Here is a 23,692-nt window from a genome sequence, read left to right as displayed (position 1 = left end):
TACAACGTTGTTTATTTAACAGAAACTGACCAACTTGCTAATGAGCACGTACTGCTTATGGGCTGTAACTTAGGTCCAATGGTGAAATGTGGCGTACATACAGTATATGCAAAGCTTAGCCACACATAAATGACTATCAAGACCACTGCCGAATTTTGTTCTATTTAGGCTCCCATTAGACTCACATATGTTGTTAATTTGGTCATCATACCGAGGAAGTTTGTAAACGTCACAGTATATGATTCTTTCTATTTTCTTCGGCATTGCAAAATACATATTTTCGAAAAAAATAAACTTCTTAGTCGTACACGTAACCAAATTTACAAGAATGGAACCATGAGTACTATTTGTTTCACTGTATAGTGAGTCTTCCAACTTAAATCATTGTTCTTTTCATATGTTAAGTTTATATTCATTACTTTTACGTGGCCACTGAGACAAGTTTTGTAAATCATACGTATAATATCTACGAGTGGAAACAATTCGGCTAAGCTGCTGGTGACACTAGAAAACGGTCACGTGTTTTGGGTTGGCATGGGCCCAATTTTTACTCGTTGTTAAAGTATTGAAATCATACAATTTTGCACACTTTTCTCTTTGATTGTAATAGAGAAGGATATAAAGCTTGACAGACGGGAAAAATCAAGAAACATTACTAGCTCACTTCCTGATAATTTAATTTTCATCTGTATCACTAAAATCACGGCAAAATGATTTGCTTCCCTTAATTATGTTATATTGTGTATTAACCCTTTCTTGTCCGACGGGATTTGAAAGCCTCTTACACTTTCTAGTGTTTTAAAACAGTATGGAGCAGAATTATTTCATGTCCATACTGTCGGGACGTCTGTCCCCCACAGTTGTAACGCAATAAATTATTTGGCTGTCATAGTTCAAGATGGCAGCAAAAGACAGGCTGTCGTGCCAACCACTGTGTTGTTCATTACGTCATAAGAGTTTTTAGCCCTGGTGAGGTGAAAGGGAATTACTGTGAGGGTTTTTATGTGTATAATCTGCTGTCTACTAGTTTTTCTTACCTATTCCCAAAAGTGATAGTAAGTAATTCACCTGATCAGATACGATGATCATACCCTGACAGGACTCAAAAGTACCACTCGTATTTTGTACATAAATTAAGGAAATTTGTGTATGACAATGCAGTATTCAGTTTTTAGTTGCTTTGGTAACATTCACCCTTAATTTTTAACCCTTTGGTACAGTATTTCATAGTTTTGGCAGGAGATGGTTAAGGTTTCCTCTCATTCTAAACAAGAATGGAGCATGCGCAGAATGACTGTTTATATGTTTGTGACGTAACTCTTATCACTTTTATTTTACGCTCCTTACTAAGCAATGTATATGCAGCTGAGAGATAACATTCTGAAAATCGGATTTTGAAATTTTCTAAGAAAGTGTTCAGAAAATATGAGAAGTCTCTCGTTAATTGTCTACAAGTTGAATCTTTTCAACGTTTTTGTTACACTCGCGTCCAATTCAAACAGTTCTGTGAGCATTCATGCTTTTCCTTGTCGGATATCCAATATTAGTTCACTATAATTTGGATCCAACAAAATTAAGCAATAGTTTTCATGAGCTCTAGAGATCTTTCAATAGCAATTTAGTAGGATTGTGCACCTTCATATCGTCAGATGTTGTTACTCCCAGATATTACTATTGTGTTCTTCATAATTTGGTGCGCAGCTGGATATATATATGGCATCACTGACTCCACTTGTGATCAAGCAGTAGATGATAATAATGCTGTTATTATGTCAATTACCGTAGGAATAAATTTACGCAAATGATTTAAAATCATGATCTTCCACAGACTAAACTGTCTTCATTACGTGGCCCGTAGAAAATAATATAGACCGTGAAGTGGGAACGCAATAGGCCCTCCTCTAACAGTAGTTTATTGGGGGATTTTGGACGTGTAGAATTTTGAAGCTGATATATGGTGGTGCGCCACCCTGTTAGAAAACAGCTTGTCCATATTCTTCCCCAGTCTGCGTGAAACCAAAGTACTACAACACATTAATACAATTAGCAATTATTTTTGCTGTAAACTTTTATTTATAATCTCGTACACTGGCAACACTCTAAAATATGTTTGTTTAAATTCGAAGTGAAGTGCCAAAATTCCTTTTAATTCAGTTAACCGTAAGAAACACTAGTGTTTTACTTGTACATACGTCATTGTTAGCCAATCTCCACTCACAGTACGTAAATTTCATAACGTTTCTCGAAAAAAATAAAAATCAAAAAGCCCTTCGTCTGTAGATGAAAAAGATAATATCTGGCTGAGTTCATTATTTCCTATTTCTGCGAACCCTGCATGTTACAAGAGCTCGTCCTTCCAGTGGTAAATGCAATGAGAATTAGCAAACATAACTTTAATCAGAAGACGTAGCAGCCGCACTGAGGAATTTACCTTTAATATGCACGGAAGATAAGTTTCAGTTCCGATGAAATGCAGGAACACGCGAGGGAATACTGACTCTACGACTTACTTTTAGAGATACATTGGAGAAAAGCAAACCTACGTTTATAGCAGTTTATAGCACATGTTCACTTGGAGGAAACTTTTGACAATATTGACTTGAATACGCTGTGAAATTCTGAAGGTAACAGGGTTAATCATAGGGAATGCGAGGTTATCTATTAATTGCACAGAAAACAGACTGCATTTATAAGAGTCTAAGGCAATGACAGACAAGTAACTGTTGAAAAGATGTGAGACAGATCCCAGATATTATTCAAACTTTGTATTCAGGCAGCATTAAATGAAACTAAGGGCAAATATGAAAAGGAAAATGAAGTTCAGAGAAAAGAAATGAGAACTATGAGGCTTGACGATGAGATTTTCATTCTGCCAGAGCTGGGAAAGGACTTGGAAGAGCAGTTGATCGAAATGGGTATCGTGTTGAAAATATATTATTAGACGAATGTAAGCAAAGGTAAAATAAGGGTAACGGAATGTATTCGAATGACGTCAAGCGATGATGAAGGAATGAGGACAGGAAATGAGACAGTATTAATAGGAAATGAGTTTTGATATATGGGCAGCATAATAACTTGCGATTTTCGACGTAGAGAAGATATATGAGGGGCGTTCAATAAGTAATGCAACACTTTTTTTCTGAAAAGAGATTGGTATTATTTAGGATTCCAATACACCAAATTATTTCCCACTCTTTTGTCTACAAAAACGCATTTTTCAACATAACCTATGTTCACTGCGACGCGCTTACGCCACCTACTGGAAGGACCTGTATGCCGCATGGTATCACTCTATCGGTCGACGTCGGAGCCAACGTCTTACTGCATCAACAACCTCCATATCATCCATGTTCTACTTCCTGCAAAGTGCATCCTTCATTTGACGAAACAGATGGGAGTCGGAATGTGCGAGATTATGGCTGTAGGGTGGATGAGGGGAACAGTACAATTAAGTTTTGTGACGTCCTCTCGGGTGCGCAAACCTGTGTAAGGTCTTGTGCTGTCATGGTTAAGGAGAAGTTCGTTTGCGTTTTGTGGTGACGGACACACTGAAGTCGTTTATTCAATTTACTGAAGGTAGCAAAATACACTCCAGAGTTGATCGTTGTCCCATGAGCGATGGCATCAAACAGAGTAACCACAGAATAGCCGCCTGTTGTTATGACTATACCAGCTGAGGGTGCGGCTTTGAACTTTTTCTTCGGAGAAGAGACGAGAGATGGTTCAAATGGCTCTGAGCACTGTGGGACTTAACATCTGAGGTCGTCAGTCCCCTAGAACTTAGAACTACTTAAACCTAACTGACCTAAGGACATCACACACATCCATGCCCGAGGCAGGATTCGGTCGCGCGGTTCCAGACTGAAGCGCCTATAACCGCTCGGCCACAGCGGCCGGCAAGAGATGAGAGATTGGGCAGGTTTGCGCGACCTCGTTGCGATGATGACAGACGACCCGCCCAACGACTCACCGTGCTTTTATTCACTGCCAGGACTCCGAGGACATTCTGCTAGCGTCCATGAATATCTGTGATGCTCTGGTTTTCCGCCAAAAGAAACTCAATGACAGCTCTCTTCTTGGAAAACACCTCCGTTACAGATGCTATTTTGAAGGCTTCCTATATCGCCACCACCTATCGGAACTTCATGAAACTATAGGGGCTGAAGCGGAAATATTCCATAATGTTCCACAAGAATTTCAGCATTTTTTCAACCTAAATTGGCTGAGAAAAAATGTCTTGCATTATTTATTGAACGCCACTCATAAAATTCAGACTGGTAATAATAAGAAAAATGCTCCTGAAAAGGAAAAATTTTTTAACAGCGAATTTTTAAATGTTACAGTGTCTTATCCGAAGGTATTCTGCAGGAATGTAGCCATGTATAGAGTGAAACGTGGAGTTCCATAAGGACAAAAATATAATGTGGTACTACAGCACAGTGCTAAAGATTACACGAATAGACCGGATAACTGTTGAAAATATACTGAATCGAGTCGAAGAGAAAGAAATTTATGGCAGAACTAGACAAAAAGAAGGGTTTTGTTAGTGGCATTCTGACTCATCAAGGAATACTGAGTTTACGATGGAGTGCTGAAAAGTATTGCTTCCGAATTTTCTAGGTGAAAAATCATAAAGCTTTCTAAATGAAACAAACGTTATTAACATTCCACATCTTTGTTCTCAATGTCAATATAATTATTTATTTCTCAACGTAGTCACCCTGTCGATGAACACATTTCTCCCAACGAAAGTCCAGTCTGCTGATACCGTCACTGTAGAAAGTTAGACTTTGTTGACGGAGCCACAACCTCACCTCTGCTTGCACCTCTTCATCGCTATCAAAATGAAGTCCTCGAACGTGTTCTTCAAGTCTTTAAAATAGCTGAAAATCAGATGGGGCCACGTCGGGGCTCTATGGAAGATGATCGATGACAGAGAACCCAAGGTGTCGCACTGCTGCAGATGTCGCAGCACCCGTGTGTGGTCTGGCATCGTCATGCTGGAGGAGAGGGCGCTCCATGCGTGGATGAACGTTTCCTGAGGTTAGAAACTCGATTACAATCCACTGTTTCTCACGCATCGATATAGTAACGGTACGCACCGCCATGTTACACTGCACAATTCCAGCCCTATATAGGCATGAAAAATAAAGATGTAGAATGTAAATAACATTTGTTTTATTTAAAAAATTTAAGAGTTTTCACATAAAAAATTAGGAGGCATTATTTTTCATGACGCCCTTGTAGTAATGATTGGAATATGTGAGAGTGGGAGGTGGGGACACTATAGAGGGAAACCAAGCCTCTGAATACAGTATGTAGGTTTAAATGTGGGCAGGCTGTGGCAGTTACGAGAAGATGAAGATGCTTGCACAAGATAGACTAACATGGAGAGCTGGAACAAATTAGGACCCCCTCCCCGCTTTTTTTAACCATTCCGAAGTGACCCAGGAATCTTCCAGCGTTGTACTTGGTATTCTTACATTTATTTGAAAATTTCCTAATTTGTTTGAAGTTAATACCTTATTTTGCCCCCCCCCCCCACCCCATGAACCATGGACCTTGCCGTTGGTGGGGAGGCTTGCGTGCCTCAGCGATACACATAGCCGTACGGTAGGTGCAACCACAACGGAGGGGAATCTGTTGAGAGGCCAGACAAACGTGTGGTTCCTGAAGAGGGGCAGCAGCCTTTTCAGTAGTTGCAAGGGCAACAGTCTGGATGATTGACTGATCTGGCCTTTTAACACTAACCAAAACGGCCTTGCTGTGCTGGTACTGCGAACGGCTGAAAGCAAGGGGAAACTACGGACGTAATTTTTCCCGAGGGCATGCAGCTTTACTGTATGGTTAAATGATGATGGCGTCCTCTTGGGTAAAATATTCCGGAGGTAAAATAGTCCCCCATTCGGATCTTCGGGCGGGGACTACTCAAGGGGATGTCGTTATCAGGAGAAAGAAAACTGGCGTTCTATGGATCGGAGCGTGGAATGTCATATCCCTTAATCGGGCAGGTAGGTTAGAAAATTTAAAAAGGGAAATGGATAGGTTAAAGTTAGATATAGTGGAAATTAGTGAAGTTCGGTGGCAGGAGGAACAAGACTTCTGGTCAGGTGACTACAGGGTTGCCGGCCGGTGTGGCTGAGCGGTTCTAGGCGCTACAGTCTGGAACCGCGCGACCGCTACGCTCGCAGGTTCGAATCCTGCCTCGTGCATGGATGTCTGTGATGTCCTTAGGTTAGTTAGGTTTAAGTAGTTCTTAGTTCTAGGGGACTGATGACCTCAGAAGTTAAGTCCCATAGTGCTCAGAGCCATTTGAACCATTTGACTACAGGGTTATTAACACAAAACCAAATAGGGGTAATGCAGGAGTAGGTTTAATAATGAATAGGAAAATAGGAATGCGGGTAAGCTACTACAAACAGCATAATGAACGCATTATTGTGGACAAGATAGATACGAAGCCCACGCCTACTACAGTAGTACAAGTTTATATGCGAACTAGCTCTGCAGATGACGAAGAAATTGAAGAAATGTATGATGAAAGAAAGAAACTATTCAGATAGTGAAGGGTGACGAAAATTTAATAGTCATGGGTGACTGGAATTCGGTAGTAGGAAAAGGGAGAGAAGGAAACGTAGTAGGTGAATATGGATTGGGGCTAAGAAATGAAAGAGGAAGCCGCCTGGTAGAATTTTGCACAGAGCACAACTTAATCATAGCTAACACTTGGTTCAATAATCATAAAAGAAGGCTGTATACATGGAAGAAGCCTGGAGATACTGACAGGTTTCTGATAGATTATCTAATGGTAAGACAGAGATTTAGGAACCAGGTTTTAAGTTGTAAAACATTTCCAGGGGCAGATGTGGACTCTGACCACAATCTATTGGTTATTACCTGTAGATTAAAACTGAAGAAACTGCAAAAAGGTGGGAATTTAAGGAGATGGGACCTGGATAAACTGAAAGAACCAAAGGTTGTACAGAGTTTCAGGGAGAGCATAAGGGAACAATTGACAGGAATGGGGGAAAGAAATACAGTAGAAGAAGAATGGGTAGCTTTGAGCGATGAAGTAGTGAAGGCAGCAGAGGATCAAGTAGGTAAAAAGACGAGGGCTAGTAGAAATCCTTGGGTAACAGAAGATATATTGAATTTAATTGATGAAAGGAGAAAATATAAAAATGCAGTAAATGAAGCAGGCAAAAAGGAATACAAACGTCTCAAAAATGAGATCGACAGGAAGTGCAAAATGGCTAAGCAGGGATGGCTAGAGGACAAATGTAAGGATGTAGAGGCTTATCTCACTAGGGCTAACATAGATACTGCCTACAGGAATATTAAAGAGACCTTTGGAGATAAGAGAACCACTTGCATGAACATCAAGAGCTCAAATGGAAACCCAGTTCTAAGCAAAGAAGGGAAAGCAGAAAGGTGGAAGGAGTATATAGAAGGTCTATACAAGGGCGATGTACTTGAGGACAATATTATGGAAATGGAAGAGGATGTAGATGAAGATGAAATGGGAGATACGATACTGCGTGAAGAGTTTGACAGAGCACTGAAAGACCTGAGTCGAAACAAGGACCCTGGAGTAGACAACATTCCACTGACGGCCTTGGGAGAGCCAGTCCTGACAGAACTCTACCATCTGGTGAGCAAGATGTATGAGACAGGCGAAATACCCTCAGACTTCAAGAAGAATATAATAATTCCAATCCCAAAGAAAGCAGGTGTTGGCATATGTGAAAATTACCGAACTATCAGTTTAATAAGTCACAGCTGCAAAATACTAACACGAATTCTTTACAGAAGAATGGAAAAACTAGTAGAAGCCGACCTCGGCGAAGATCAGTTTGGATTCCGTAGAAATACCGGAACACGTGAGGCAATACTGACCATACGACTTATCTTAGAAGCTAGGTTAAGGAAAGAGCAAACCTACGTTTCTAGCATTTGTATCCTTAGAGAAAGCTTTTGACAATGTTGACTGGAATACTCTCCTTCAATTTCTGAAGGTGGCAGGGGTAAAATACAGGGAGCGAAAGGCTATTTACAATTTGTACAGAAACGAGATGGCAGGTATAAGAGTCGAGGGACATGAAAGGGAAGCAGTGGTTGGGAAGGGAGTGAGACAGGGTTGTAGCCTCTCCCCGATGTTATTCAATCTGTATGTTGAGCAAGCAGTAAAGGAAACAAAAGAAAAATTTGGAGAAGAAGTAAAAACTTTGAGATTCGCCGATGACATTGTAATTCTGTCAGAGACAGTAAAGGACTTGGAAGAGCAGTTGAACGGAATGGACAGTGTCTTGAAAGGAGGATATAAGATGAACATCAACAAAAGCAAAACGAGGATAATGGAATGTAGTCGAATTAAATCGGGTGATGCTGAGGGAATTAGATTAGGAAATGAGACACTTAAAGTAGTAAAGGACTTTTGCTATTTGGGGAGCAAAATAACTGATGGTTGGTTGGTTTGTTGGGGGAAAGAGACCAGACAGCGAGGTCACCGGTCTCATCAGATTAGGGAAGGATTGGGAAGGAAGTCGGCCGTGCCCTTTGAAAGGAACCATCCCGGCATTTGCCTGGAGCGATTTAGGGAAATCACGGAAAACCTAAATCATGATGGCCGGACGCGGAATTGAACCGTCGTCCTCCCGAATGCGAGTCCAGTGTCTAACCACTGCGCCACCTCGCTCGGTTAAAATAACTGATGATGGTCGAAGTAGAGAGGATACAAAATGTATACTGGCAATGGCAAGGAAAGCGTTTCTGAAGAAGAGAAATTTGTTAACATCGAGTATAGATTTAAGGTCAGGAAGTCATTTCTGAAAGTATTTGTATGGAGTGTAGCCATGTATAGAATTGAAACATGGACGATAAATAGTTTGGACAAGAAGAGAATAGAAGCTTTTGAAATATGGTGCTACAGAACAATGCTGAAGATTAGATGGGTAGATCACATAACTAATGCGGAAGTATTGAATAGGATTTGGGAGAGAGAAGTTTGTGGCACAACTTGACTAGAAGAAGGGATCGGTTGGTAGAACATGTTCTGAGGCATCAAGGGATCACCAATTTAGTATTGGAGGGCAGCGTGGAGGGCAAGAATCGTAGAGGGAGACCAAGAGATGAATACACTAAGCAGATTCAGAAGGATGTAGGTTGCAGTAGGTACTGGGAGATTAAGAGGCTTGCACAGGATAGAGTAGCATGGAGAGCTGCATCAAACCAGTCTCAGGACTGAAGACCACAACAACCTTATTTTGATAAAATAGGGCTGATAGATTAGTTGCTAATGGTTGATGAGATCTGATGAACTGTTGCATGAAATTAATTTACTGGTTTGTATATAGTTTATATTCGAAAAAATGTAATTGATACCTCCGACTGTTACTCCACCACATTCTCTCACTATAATTCATCGAGGACGTGTGTTCGGTCAAGATGGCTTGGAAATGAGCCGTGATTAAACCCAACACGAAATATGGAGCATATAAACTTTTATTTGCCGTAATTATGTGGAAACAGAGCTTCCGGGATGTGTTTGGCTGCATTTATCCAAAATGTTTTCCTTTATTGCTGACCGCTGATTGATATTCGTCTACTCATTGGCGTCTTGCTTTTCAAGTTCTGCCGTTGAAGTTCTGATGGAGTAATAATATTTGCGCGGTGGTCTACGCTAGGTAATCAAATATTTCATTACATTTAATGTCCGCGTGTCCTTTTACCCAAATAAATATTACGTATTTCCAGATATTTTCATTTTCCTTAGTGGATTCATAATGCTCTTACCAATGGATTAGTGTTATAGTGACTGGCTGGTGTCTGCAATATCTTGGACCTAGTTCGCAGAATACGTTAAAATCAAAGTATATCCTACTGTGAGATTCTGTATGTAATAATGTAAAGATATAAATGTAACTGTACCTTCTGCAGAAAAAACTAGAAGTTTCGCTAGTAAGTGAAATCATTTCTTAGTATCTGTGCTTGGTCACTGGAACATGCAGCCTATTCCGCCATTAACTAAGAATTTGGGCATCGTCGTTGTTTATGTCGAAGTACGCCGGGAAATCAACAACATTGGAGGCAAACCAACCTTCGGACTCACGACGACGACGACGACGAAGACGACGAAGGCGACGACTACACCATCATCATCATCATCATCATCATCATCATCAACAACAACAACAACAACAAGAGGATGGTGCAGTAGAATACTCACCCCGGACATGGTGCGGCAGGTGACGAGTCGCGCGCGGCGGCCCTCTCCGCAGTGGCGGACGCCCGCGATCAGTTGGCAGGGACTCCACTGGCCCACCACCCACTCGTGGCAGACCGCATCCATACACGGCTGCACCTCGCGCACGCTCGGACACTGCAGGCCTGTCTCACTCGACGTCACCCGGACGCTGCGCCGTCGCTCGCGGTAACCTTAGCAAACAATGTTACATTCATTGGCTCCTGACATATATACACAGATCTAATTGAAAGGATGACGCCGGGTATGATAGAGTAACACTCCGAGAATGGCTCTTGAACGCTTATTAAAATGGTAGTGTACTTGTACCTGCAATGTGATATTTTGGATGTGGGGCCTGAATATAATACACTACTGGCCATTAAAATTGCTACACCAAGAAGAAATGCAGATGACAAACGGGTACTCATTGGACAAATATATTATACTAGAACTGACATGTGATTACATTTTCACACAATTTGGGTGCATAGATCCTAAGAAATCAGTACCCAGAACAACCACCTCTGGCCGTAATAATAACGGCCTTGATGCGCCTGGCCATTGAGTCAAACAGAGCTAGGATGGCGCGTACAGGTACAGCTGCCCATACAGCTTCAACACGATACCACAGTTCATCAAGAGTAGTTACTGGCGTATTGTGACGAGCCAGTTGCTCGGCCACCATTGACCAGACGTTTTCAATTGGTAAGAGATCTGGAGAATGTGCTGGCTAGGGCAGCAGTCGAACATTTTCTGTATCCAAAAACGCCCGTACAGGACCTAAAAACATGCGGTCGTGCATTATCCTGCTGAAATGTAGAGCCACGGGTCGTAACACATCTGAAATGTAACGTCCACTGTTCAAAGTGCCGTCAATGCGAACAAGAGGTAACCAATGGCACCCCATACCATCACGCCAGGTGATACGCCAGTATGGCGATGACGAATACACGCTTTCAATGTGCGTTCACCGCGATGTCGCCAGACACGGATGCGACCATCATGATGCTGTAAACAGAAGCTGGATTCATCCGAAAAAATGACGTTTTGCCATTCGTGCACCCAGGTTCGTCGTTGAGTATACCACCGCAGGCGCTCCTGTCTGTGATGCTGCGTCAAGGGTAACCGAAGCCATGTTCTCCGAGATGAGAGTCCATGCTGCTGCAAACATCGCCGAACTGTTCGTGCAGATGGTTGTTGTCTTGCAAACGTGATCATCTGTTGACTCATGGATCGAGACGTGGCTGCACGATCCGTTACAGCCATGCGGATATTATGCCTGTCATCTCGACTGCTAGTGATATGAGGCCGTTGGGATCCAGCACGGCGTTCCGTATTACCCTCCTGAACCCACAGATTCCATATTCTGCTAACAGTCATTGGATCTCGACCAACGAGAGAAGCAATGTCGCGATACGATAAACCGCAATCGCGGTAGTCTACAATCCGACCTTTATCAAAGTCGGAAACGTGATGGTACGCATTTCTCCTCCTTACACGAGGCATCACAACTACGTTTCACCAGGCAACGCCGGTCAACTGCTGTTTCTGTATGAGAAATCGGTTGGAAACTTTCCTCATGTCAGCACGTTGTAGGTGTCGCCACCGGCGCCAACCTTGTGTGAATGTTCTGAAAAGCTAATCATTTGCATATCGCACCATCTTCTTCCCGTCAGTTAAATTTAGAATCTGTAGCACGTCATCTTCGTGGTCTAGCAATTTTAATGGCCAGTAGTGTGTGAACGTTAGTTCGTCTGTTTTAATTGATGTTTTGAAAGGTCAAACTGTGTTTCGAGGAGGTCGTTTTGATTTTACTTTTTCTGTTGCTAATAATCCTGTTTGTCATTGTTGCTCTAATACGTGTTGATACTACAATGAAAAGTCTTGTTACGTCGTTGGAGCAGATACCTCCTCGTGATGTTCTTGGTTTTCAGACATTTATGATCACTTTGTCTCAAGTTCGTGGTGTTGGAGAAACATCAAGCAATTTTTTATTAATAAACCATTGTGTGTTAGAACTCGTAGGTCTTGTAAATTTGGTCACGATGATAATATTTGTGTCTTTGTTGAAGAGTGGTGTTTTGATGTGACTCGTTCCCTATTGACTCTGAACTGCTTTCCTATTTGTTACTGTGGTAATTATCGTCGGCAATTACTAACAGCCTGTTGACGGTGGTGTACTGAACTGTTAGCGGTGATCATATTCCAGTCCAGTGGTTGGACCTCGGAATCTTTCCTTTGTGAAGTTTCACCCTGTCTCGTGGGTTAAAGAGACACTGGCGACTCTTATTTACATTGACTTCGTAATGTAGCGGTGCAGACAATTAACGTGGCTCCTCTAGTAAACGTTTCCAACTAAATCCGTTAAATAGTACTTCGCGTAAAGGAACTGATGACGTTCTTTAGTCCCTTTCTCACCCCCCCTTTCTGCCCTCCCCCCCCTCCCCCCCGTCCTCTCCAAAATCAACCAACTTAACGTTCGCGTAATCTGTCTCTTGTGCTGAACGTCGCCAAGAGCACGTGGTTTCTGGCCAACGCCGCGAGTTTGACTCCTGCGACGCCACGGAGACTCCGAGAAATGGAAGAAAGGAACTTGCCAATATTCACAGAGCAGTGGACAAGATTGTGGCGCGTACTGAACCAAGCCAACAAGTATTTGTTCATCAGTGCATGCGGATCGTAGTTTTAGATGTCTATCGATATATTTGCAGAATACAATGTATTTCGTAAATTAATGGTCAAAATGATTGAGATGGTATAAAATCCTGAACTCCTGAAGTGATTAATTTGAGCTAAGAAACTAACGGTCAGAATAAATATTTAGTTTTTTTGTTGACGTAAAGAACTTACACCTTAAAGCAACAACATGACGTTACTGCTACTGTTCGAAGTGACTATCACCGGTATCTGTCCACGGGTTACAATAATCCATTCAAAGAGCTGAATTCTGGATTGAAGATATTTAGCCTCATTGCTTGTTTGCATTGTTTATGATAAGTGTGTAACTGCTGCTCCACCAGTACTCTCCACACTGCACTGTTAGAAGCGCGCTTTTCACGAGCAAGTTCCCTGGTGCCTATTAATGAAACTCCTCTTGGAAGACCGAACACCATTTTACTGTACGAATAAATTTTGAGAGAGAACTTTGTCCAGCTCTCTGGATATTCAACGACTTAGTTGACAGAATATTTTGTTTATCGATTTCCCTGTAACTTACCAAAAGTATCGAACATGTTTGTCACATGCATAGTTGTTTAATTTGCCACTGTTATCTTCCTTTTTGTGAGAAATATAATTGGTGGTTGCCATCTGTCAGGTCCCAGGGTCTTGCGTTAGGTCTAGCAGACTATATTATTGTGTAGTGCATGTTATAGCTTTATGCAAGGATATCTGACGACCGTTACCCTTTTTGGCGTCGTCAGCCTTATCAGAATGTGAAGAAATTTCTTTGCCCTTCCCACAGGGGGCCTCGCCTCGCATCTCAATGAAGTCATCACAACAAACGTTACTTGGCACCTTCTGAGTAACATTTCGTTTGGAATCCGGAGAGGTACGAGCTAGTCGCGCGAGCGTGTTTAAGTTAAAGTTTCCTTCCGCAGTGAGCTGCTCCCTCATCGCGTCTTCCCACCTGAAAACCAGGGAGCTTCCTTTCACACACTTATCATGCATCCATCTCAACATAGGCACAGGTGAGGTAGTCTGGACTAGCCAGACTGTTAGGGATGGCTAGCTTACGGCATGAAGGGGAGCCAAGGTTCTACCCGGGCGGGTGGTCAGCCCGGGTTGCCCAAGGCGGGCAACGACTGCTAGTGCGAGGCCAGGAAGTGCGTCCAAGAAACTGGTATCAAAACCACTCGAGGTAGCAGACCACTCACCATTCGAGAAGAGGAAATTTGCGGTCCCACGGCGGAAGCAGAAATTACGATTGACTGATTCACAGACTCCTGCAAAAAGCAGCCCACGAAAAACTGACCGAGGAGATGCCGCCAGCTAACTGGTGCACTACTTACGACCTGAAAAAGCGCAGTAACACACAGAAAACGACCCAGACAGCCACCCACCAACCGCCCTTCAACAACTCGAGGAATTACTCGACAAACAGAAATGGAACACCATAGAGATGTCAAAAAATGGTTCAAATGGCTCTGAGCACTATGGGACTTAACATCTGAGGTCAGCAGTCCCCTAGAACTTAGAACTACTTAAACCTAACTAACCTAAGGACATCACACACATCCATGTCCGAGGCAGGATTCGAACCTGTGACCGTAGCGGTCGCGCGGTTACAGACTGTAGCGCCTAGAACCGCTCGGCCACTCCGGCCGGCAAACTGAACTAAGGCACAAACAATAGTTTTGGAGCCGCGACTAGATGGCACATTCTGTCAAATACTGAAAAGGCTCCAAGTGCGAGTGGGTTGTGTGGCTGCCGCCAGCCGGCATAGAGATGACGGCGACATCAAAGACGAAGACGATGAACAGAGACTGATCCAAAATATGGAACATGAAGATGGAGACTTAAAAGATGAAGAGGTTGCACAGAAAAACATCGACGACGATGGCTTCACAACGGTGCAATAAAAACGCCGGCACAAACCTGGCACATGAACACCGGACTCAAACGACGAGCAAAGATACTAGAAATCTCAAATCGACTTCAACACCTCACGCAAGCGAGGGCTAAAGAAGATGACGAACCGGAGGATCGATAGCACATTCCACCAGCAGAACAGGAACCATCGTTGGATGATTCCCACGACCACTGAAGAAAATACCTCAATCACCATCTATTATACAGAAATATACCATGAAATTAGTGTTGTACTGAAAATATACATAATGGGCGAAATAGAAGATATTTACCAATTCAGCAGAATCGAGTATCACTTTGATTCGTACACGGTTCAGCTACAGCTTTGTTCCAATAACATAAGCTCGACATTTTCACGTATCAACTTCCAGAAAAGAAGGAGCTGAAAGATTTTTCTGAAATAGTTGCATTAGACGAACTGACGACACCAGTACGTGAGAAACGATTTCCTGTAGCCATAGTCTACCAGTAGAAGCAGCGAGAAGAAACTACCAAAGATTTGTGTCCTCTTCCCAATTACTTCATCATCCTGCCGAAGGACAAAAACAGCTTCCACATTTGTGGCCTCCAGCACAAAATTTACGCTAGGATGTGCCATGTGCGTTGAAGACTTTATACGGAAGGAGGGGCCATCCCAATGCAAGTGCTGCCAGCTCTTCAAACATAGGGGGAATTACTAACATCTTCCGCCATTTGTGTGTGTTGCGCTGGCTATCAGCACTCTCATGACCACAATGCCAAAGGTGGCTATAGCTAAATGCCGCAATAGTGAACCGGAGGATCGTGCCTCGCATAGAGGCTATCCACATACAAAGAACCGCTCCACATCTACGAACGACGAGGCGCTGCCCGACCGCAACCACCCAGATGCACAAAAATTGTCATACCGACGTTCAAGGACCTTACCAACTTTCTGAGGAACGCCCAAAGCCAACACACGAAACTCAGCAGCCTCAGCAACAACAACCACCTCATAATCACCAGTACTAGCAGTAAGTACGAGCTTCCTCCCAGAGTAGACGACCGACATATTCGCGACCAGCAGACCCTGACTTGGAAACTATTTCATCATCATCAAAGGGGCTATCACGCCCGCTCTCACGGATATTCGGAAGTTGTTGATCATGCTCCAACGAAAACTTACAAGCATACTCACACTCATTGAGGGTATTATAAAAGCGTTCGTCTCGCCATATAATGGCTAAAAGAGAACGCACCACTCAGATCCGTTTCTGTACATGGAACGCTAACGGATTCAAAACACGGAACGTTGAGAATCCATTACACCTAGGGATTAGACGTCCTACTTATTCTCCAGCCGCATTCAGTGGAAACTACGCAGCTCAAACTCCGGAACATGCAGGACTATCGGACTGATGAACTTGGCTGCAGGGGAGAAGGCATCGCGGTATTTATCAAGAACACCTTCATCCACTCTATTAAGGACTTACCACCAATGAAGTCTTTGGAAGTGACAGTTGTCACAGTCCACATGCCGGTTGGGGAGTAGCTCTACTCGTCGCATACATGCCTCATTCCAGATGACCTCCGCCAAGTATTCCACACGTATGACAAGACACTACTTGGAGACGATTTGAATGCGATGAACACGGCCTGGGAGTCGTTTACGATCAACCCCAAGGGGTGAATCCTGTATGATGTAGAACAGCACTTGGAGGTGACTGTGCATGGAGCACCGCAACCAACCAGGACTCCTTACTTTTGTCATCAAACGTCGGATGTTTTAGATATTCTTATCAACAAAAACCTCTATATTAATCTGCATCAGAAGACCATTAATGACCTAGCCTCTGATAATTTGCCGGTCGTTGGAATGGCTGAACGAGGAGGGTTTTCAGATAAACCTCGCCTAACGAACAAATCAACTTGGACAATTTCAGCTCCTACTTCACTAACAATGTCAGGCCGACCCGGAACATGTACACCAAGGAACGCGCAGACGAGAGAATCCAATTGTTCAGCGTCAAAATCTCGACAGCTAGCAAAAGAGTGTCTACCTACTTTGTGATTTCAGATCTGAACGCTGAACCATTTCCATCGTGATTACAAGAATTAAAAAGCCAAGGGACCTTGAGCAGAAGAAGATGGAAGCGCTACAGAAATCCGGCTCACTGGCAGGAAATGAACTGCCTATCAAGGTAACTTCGCCAAGGAGCAGTAGAATGGAGGCAGAGATGTTGAGCAAACAAGATGGCCTAATTCCTCCTCAACACAAGAGAAAAATGGGAAGTTGTCAGAGGCCCACACCTGCCAAACGTGTAATAAAAGATCTTGTTTATGACTCACTAGCGAAGGCGGAACTTTGCGAAAACGTCTATGACCGGCAGACGGTGACTTCTCAACCTCCGGCCAAGGCACGATATTAGCTCCGACAGGAAGAGGAAAGGGTGACGCTACTCATCACTGAATTTCCACGGAAATTGTCACAGGATCGACCAACGCTGATGACGCCTTAAAAGGTAAGAAAATTATCCAGAAAACCGAAAACAATTTAGACGCAAAGGATTACGTCGGCAGTGCAGAACTTAAGCATTTGTCACGAAAGCCTATAATGCTGCTTACAAGTATAGTTAACGGCTGAATTTATTAGCGTACTTTCCCGAAACCTGGAATACAGCTCAAGTCATCCCGATTCCGCAACCTGGAAAACATACTGCAAAATCTGAAAACTATCGCCCGATATGTTTGTCACCAATGATGGAAAAAAATACTTGAAAGGGTTCTCCGCAATAGAATTACTGCCCAACTGGAGCAACACAGCGTTATGCTCGGCTTCCAAGCGAATTTTCGTGTGGACGTCCAACTCCTCCGGATAACAGCATTCATACCTTCACTAGATCCATCTCAAAACTAGACATTGAAAAAAGGCGTATGAGAAAGTGTGGCGCCAGAAGGTCCTGGAGAGACTTTTAACAAGCAGTCGTATCCAAGATTGTTATGTGAAGTTATTGGGTACCTTCATGCACGATGGATAGCCCTTCGCCCCACTAAAAGGCAAGACATCTGGCAATAAATATTCCGTTGCAGGTATCCCTCAGGGCTCTTTCCTGTCGCCTTTACTTTTTAATATTTATATAAATGATGTACTATTGGAAAATCAAGTGTCAACGAGCCCCTACACCGATGATACGGCATTTTAAACTATGGAACGTAACATACCACGGATGCAGCGGCAACTGGACAGGCTCGAAATTTGGGCCTACCATCAGAGCTACAAAGATTACGGCCAATACTAGACACGAGATTAATGATAAACGATGACAGAATACCTTAGAAGGCTCAAACGAAACATCTTGCAGTTTGGTTAAATTAGGAACTTATAATTAGCACTCATATAATGGAGAAGAAGACGACGCTTAAGATGATACAACCCCTGACGCTGATGTTATTCAGAAGAGACCTCAATCATTTAAACAAGCATCGACTTTACAAAGCAACTGTACAACTCACCCTACTATACGGTAGCGCACTATGGAGACAACGTGTGTACCAAGTATAAAAGAACACCAAATCCTGAAACAGAAATTCCATAAGTGAAGTTTAGAACTCCTATGGTGGATGAGTACGAGAGCAGTACACAGGTGACTACTAGATAAATATCTCATTGAGTGGATACGCGACCACGCCAGCAATACCTTTAACTGGATAGAAGGTGTATGACACGTCATTGGAGAACCAAACGATGCAGGCACAGCACGTCCACGACCATGACATCGCTACAAAGTTCCCCAGCAACTAGTGGCCAGCTAGCAAGAGAACTCGCCTACGCTATTTCAGCCAGAATTTTTCGCTGAATTTTGCCCCTCTACTTTCAGTTTATGTTCCCAGAAGTGGAAAAGACCCATTTGTGTGCCAACCCTCATCTGGAAGTGTCAGAGAACGGGAAAACTTACTGTTACTTAATTCTCTAGAAACATAGACCGCTAAATGTGGTAAACCTTCAGACGCACCATATAAACAATAATAATAATGAAAATTCTGCGTCTGTCCAGCATAGCTGACTCTTTGACTTGCTGTATTTCCAAAAATTTTCTTTCTCTCGTCAGACACACAATTCCCTCGGCAGCGCTGTGGAGCTAAATGTGACGTGGTGAATGCGTTTGCTGTTGTTTGCATTGTGGAGGACGAAGTCAAAGGCTCCGCGGCGACTTCACAGATAGAAGCAAAGGGACTGAGAGCTTAACATGCCCAGCTGACGAACGGATAACTATCAGCAGTGAAACATCTCTTCACTCTATGGACCATTAATAAGAGATCTACCCCTGACAAGTACAGTGTGGTGATAACAAGCTATAGCATTCCACCTCTTCTCTCCTTGTTGGGCAAACCACGCAAGTGAAAATGCCTAGACCTTGTCGTGAGTAAGGGCACTAATGTGTGTGTGTGTGTGTGTGTGTGTGTGTAAATCAACATTTTGCAGTTTCTGTAATCACGAATAATGCTATCGGCTATAGATCTTTTGAGTCAACAATAGGGATACTCAGGTACAGGCTGAGGACAAGCTTGGAGGTACCCACCTTGCGGAAACCATAAGTTATCAGGGTTGCACTCCGTCGGGCGACACGGACCCCAGGCGGCCCAAGCAGCGACCTCGCAGTCTCTCGGACACGCCACCTCGCACCTGCAACACACATCACTCAGTCACGCAAATAAACAGGGCAGCTGCCAACAGTCTTCTATATTCATGGAGCGAGCGATGAAAAATGGCGAAGTGTTGAGGAGTGCATAGTAATGCGTTCGGTTCAAGTTTGAAGGAAGGTAGGGGAATAGACTGGTAAGAGGGTGAATGGGACTACAAGGACAGGAGGAATGATTCATAGCACAGGTACGGCGTTGGTATTAATAAAATGTTGTTTTCTTCGGAAAAGAAAAAGGATGGAAAGGAAGGAGAATGATTACTGTTTAACGTCCCGTTGACACTGAGGTCATTAGAGACGGATCACAAGCTCAGTATATTTCACGGATGGGGAAGGAAATCTGCCATGCCTTTTCAAAGAAACCATTCTGGGATTTACTTGGAACGATTTAGGTATATCTCGGAAAATCTAAATCCTGATGGTCGGACATCGTATGTGTTGTAAAGGCATTTAACGCCCTGTTGATGGTCAGGAAGAGTTGCACTATACTAAAACTACGTTGGATAGTTTTGATGCAGTACATAAATCACTTAGTAAATGGTAGGATTACCGGTAGTATTGGTCGAATTGTCAGGGAAAGAAACATAAATGAATGTGTAAGGGGGAAAATGGAAGCCGACGAATTCTCTTTGTTTCTTTGGTTGTTTATCTTGCACAAAATTAGAACCGTACATCATTCAGTGTTGATCGATTGTGTATTTTGCGTCCTTGCAGAATATAAGTAGCATTTTATAAGTAATAAAAATTAACTGAGCGCGTAACTTCAATTACTTTTGATGCAGGTATAGTTTACATGAACAAAGATAAAGACGATTTAAAATCATTGCTGTTATTTTGTACTCAATTGAACTTTCTTCATAGTGATCAAATATAGTTCAGATGGATCTGAGCACTATGGAACTTAACAGTGGTCAAAGACAACAGTTTCTTGTTATTTCTGATAAGTCCGAAAGTTCTTAGCATAAACACGTTTCATATAAGTTCGACAAAGTATTGAAACGATGTTTGATATCTTTTTATTTTGCCGTATTTTATATATTTTATCTTTTTGTTGAGAAAATTGCTTTTTCTAGTGCTGTACGATAAATCTGTATTGTTTACTTTACTTTTACTACTACATCACTCTGTTACACGTCACAGATCAACAATTTTCCAACAAAACGTGAATTAAACATTGACAATTTCAGTTTTGCTATAAATGTTGTTTATTCTTAAGTGACAGACAGGATGCTTACTATGGAGAACAAAAATGTTTCTTAGGTTACCCATCACACACGCACTGCATTTCCACTTCCTAGATCGTTCATACAGTCGTAGTGTTCCGTTAGGATTTTCTGTTGTATGTTGGTCCATCTGTCACTTTAAGCGTTAAGATGTTCCGTGTTTTCACATTACTCACTGCTCTATGCAGATTCCTCTGTTTGACAATACATCTAACACTTTTACTCTTGTGATATTTCAACAGTTTTGTACACTCGCTACGGACTTTGGCCATAAATTTGCATATTATTTACAGATCCTCGATCTTTTCTGTGTATCACAGTTACCCCTTACTGTGGTTGTGTCGCCGCTTTTTTTCCACCTAAACAATTCGTGGATTTGTCTTTTGTTTGTTAAAAGTTTTTGGCCTTTTAATGTCGTTACTTTAGCGTCCAGATTGTTCGACACTTAAAATGCACTTTTCGCACACAGTTTGTACATATCCTCACTCAGTTTCGAGACGATTCATGGATTCCGGTTTTTAAGGGAATCTAATAAGACACTGATCGCATACGTAAAGAAAGCGATCGTTAGGAGGCAACGCCTGGTAGGTATGCGCCACACCCAACGTACGGGTAACGGGGATACGACATAAACCGACCAAAGCTACTAGGAAAACTACCGTAGTCTACTCTTAGTTACGGTAGTCTACGACAGCCTACGGAAATTTCACAACTCTAAGGCCAGGCAACTAGCGACGGAGCATAAAGCTCCTTTATAAAACATCCATCCGTGTTTTTACTACAATCGATTCAAGGGAACTCACAGAACACCTAAATCTGAGGTACCGGATGGTCAATTGAATACTGGTTCTCCGCGATGTGCAGTGTCGTAACCACTGCGCCAAGTCGATCGGTAATTTTCTCATTACTGTGTGTTTGTACACAACTGCACAGAAGGGTATCTCAAGCGTCAAATTCATCAGCGAAAACTTTTGGTAACTTATTCAAAACTGGTATAGATTTATAATAAACGTTTATCTCTTTCGAGAATAAAGAAACTGTTGACTGAATTTAAACTTGTATCGCTCGTGAAGATGGTTCTTCTTGAAGATGGTGCCAAAAATTAGAACAACAAATGAATACCCCGGAAAGGTGGAATTGGATAAGGTATATGAAATACTTGATACTTTATGTATATTAAAAGAAGGAGAACAATGTATCTTACACAAGTAATTAAATATAAGGATATTTGGTGCAAAATGGATGCCGCATTTGTTGAATGTTGACCAAATCGTACCACAAGAATGAATTTATCGTCAGTCGTCTTAAAAAATTTCAGTCTATTTTGTGCAGAAATTTGTTATTTTGGGTAAGGTTTAGGTCCATGTCAGATACGAAACAGTAACCGTATCAGTATGTGGAAGCTGGTGGCTGTGTACCAAATAAAGACGAAGTCAGTATTGTATGGGACAGTCAAAACGAAACGTGACAGACGGAAAAAATGAAGTAAACTGTTTATTGTTTCAAAAGTAACCGCTACAACTGTCAATAAATTTATCCAACCGTTACACAAGACGGTCAGTGCCTTTACGGAAAAATATTTGCGCCTGCCTAGTGATCAATAATTGTACCCAGGCGTGCACCTCTTCGTCCGTAGTAAATCGACGGCCACGAATGTCTCCAAGACTCCCAAAATATAGAAATCGTGTGGGTAGAGATCGGGACGGTATTGAGGATGGGGAAGGGCTTTTCATCGAAAGTTCCACAGCGTACTCGAAAAATTCTTGGAAACATGTAGGCCCACATATTGCCAAGGTTGTTTGGATTGCGCGGCGGGAATTTCACTGGGAAGTACTTAGACATCCTCCATCTACTCCTGCTCTTTCCCCATGCCATTTCTATACTTTTGGAGAAAGCATTTGTGGCCGTCGATGGGCTGCGGACGAAGAGATGCACGCATGGTTCCGTAAGCAACGGCAAACATTTTTCCATGAGGCCACTGACCATCTTGTCTCACATTGAGATAAATGTATTAACAGTTATGGCGATTACTTTTGAAACAATAAACAGTTTGTTTACTTTTTTTTCATCTTCCTTGTTTTCATTTGACTACCCTCTAACACTTACCGCAATGTTTATGGCCAATGATTTCTGGGATACAGTGGAGGTTATCATTGTCACGCAAAGAGTGACAAATACTCTGCAAATTTTCTGGACTGAATGGATGAAAATATGCGTATTGCAAAAGTACTACGCTGTCTGTATACGTATGCTGCGCTGTGGTTGTCGTTTCTCGAATATCCGCGATTTGGCGTTTTTTCGTGTATAATGTTGCATACTTTATGTTTTATGTTCAGAGTTTTAAAAGGCTTTAATTAATGTGTGGCATGACTGAGGGGCGTTGTGTAAATAAAATTTGAGTAGGTACAGCACAGTGGACAATGGGCGGAGGGGCATAGGCGCCAGTGGTACTACGCGACATGGTCACATGATCTCAGTAGTGTGGTAGTGTGTACTATTACCTCTTTTATTTTTCTCACTGTGAATAGACATATGTTCGAGGATAGTACAAATAAGTTTGTAAATAGTTATGTTGCTCGTGTTTCTCTAGCTGTTTATCAAAAAAATGTTATCTTACTACAATTGTTCTTGCTGTTTGTTCTTGTTATTTCATGTTCCTTTGAATTTATTGGCTCATGATTTTGTTTCTAAAATCGTCTTGTGAATTTCGCTTGGCGTATCCCATATTTACAAAGTTTCAAATGGTTTTAGTATTTGAAACCAAAGTGTCTAACCCCAGAAATGATAGGCCAGCGACTCTGGCACCAGGCAGTATAAGGAGCCCCGGACTTTTGGTCCCAGGGCTACCTGCTGCTCTACAATTTCTAGCTACACAGTGCATAAGCCTTCGCAAGAGTTACATTCCTCTACAGCAGTTAAGGACAAAAAGAAGAAATCTCGAGAAAAGGCTATTCTGGTGATGTTAGAAACGTCAGATC

General features: G+C 42.4%; 1 protein-coding gene across 4 annotated transcripts in view; it reads right to left on the bottom strand.

Moving 5' to 3' along the window:
• Nucleotides 1-23,692, bottom strand: part of LOC126248455 (thrombospondin type-1 domain-containing protein 7A-like) — a 1,193,762-nt gene that overhangs the window by 305,650 nt on the left and 864,420 nt on the right. For all 4 annotated transcript variants that reach the window (XM_049949448.1, XM_049949449.1, XM_049949450.1 and 1 more), the window contains 2 exons: nucleotides 19,372-19,475; nucleotides 10,226-10,434 (listed from right to left, as the gene is read on the bottom strand). In XM_049949448.1, the coding sequence (XP_049805405.1) occupies nucleotides 10,226-10,434; nucleotides 19,372-19,475 (313 nt within the window). The remainder of the gene's footprint in view (nucleotides 1-10,225; nucleotides 10,435-19,371; nucleotides 19,476-23,692) is intronic.

The sequence above is a fragment of the Schistocerca nitens genome, chromosome 3 (assembly GCF_023898315.1).
Source record: "Schistocerca nitens isolate TAMUIC-IGC-003100 chromosome 3, iqSchNite1.1, whole genome shotgun sequence".
Taxonomy (NCBI): Eukaryota; Metazoa; Arthropoda; class Insecta; order Orthoptera; family Acrididae; genus Schistocerca; species Schistocerca nitens.
This window is presented reverse-complemented; position numbering and strand designations above follow the sequence as displayed.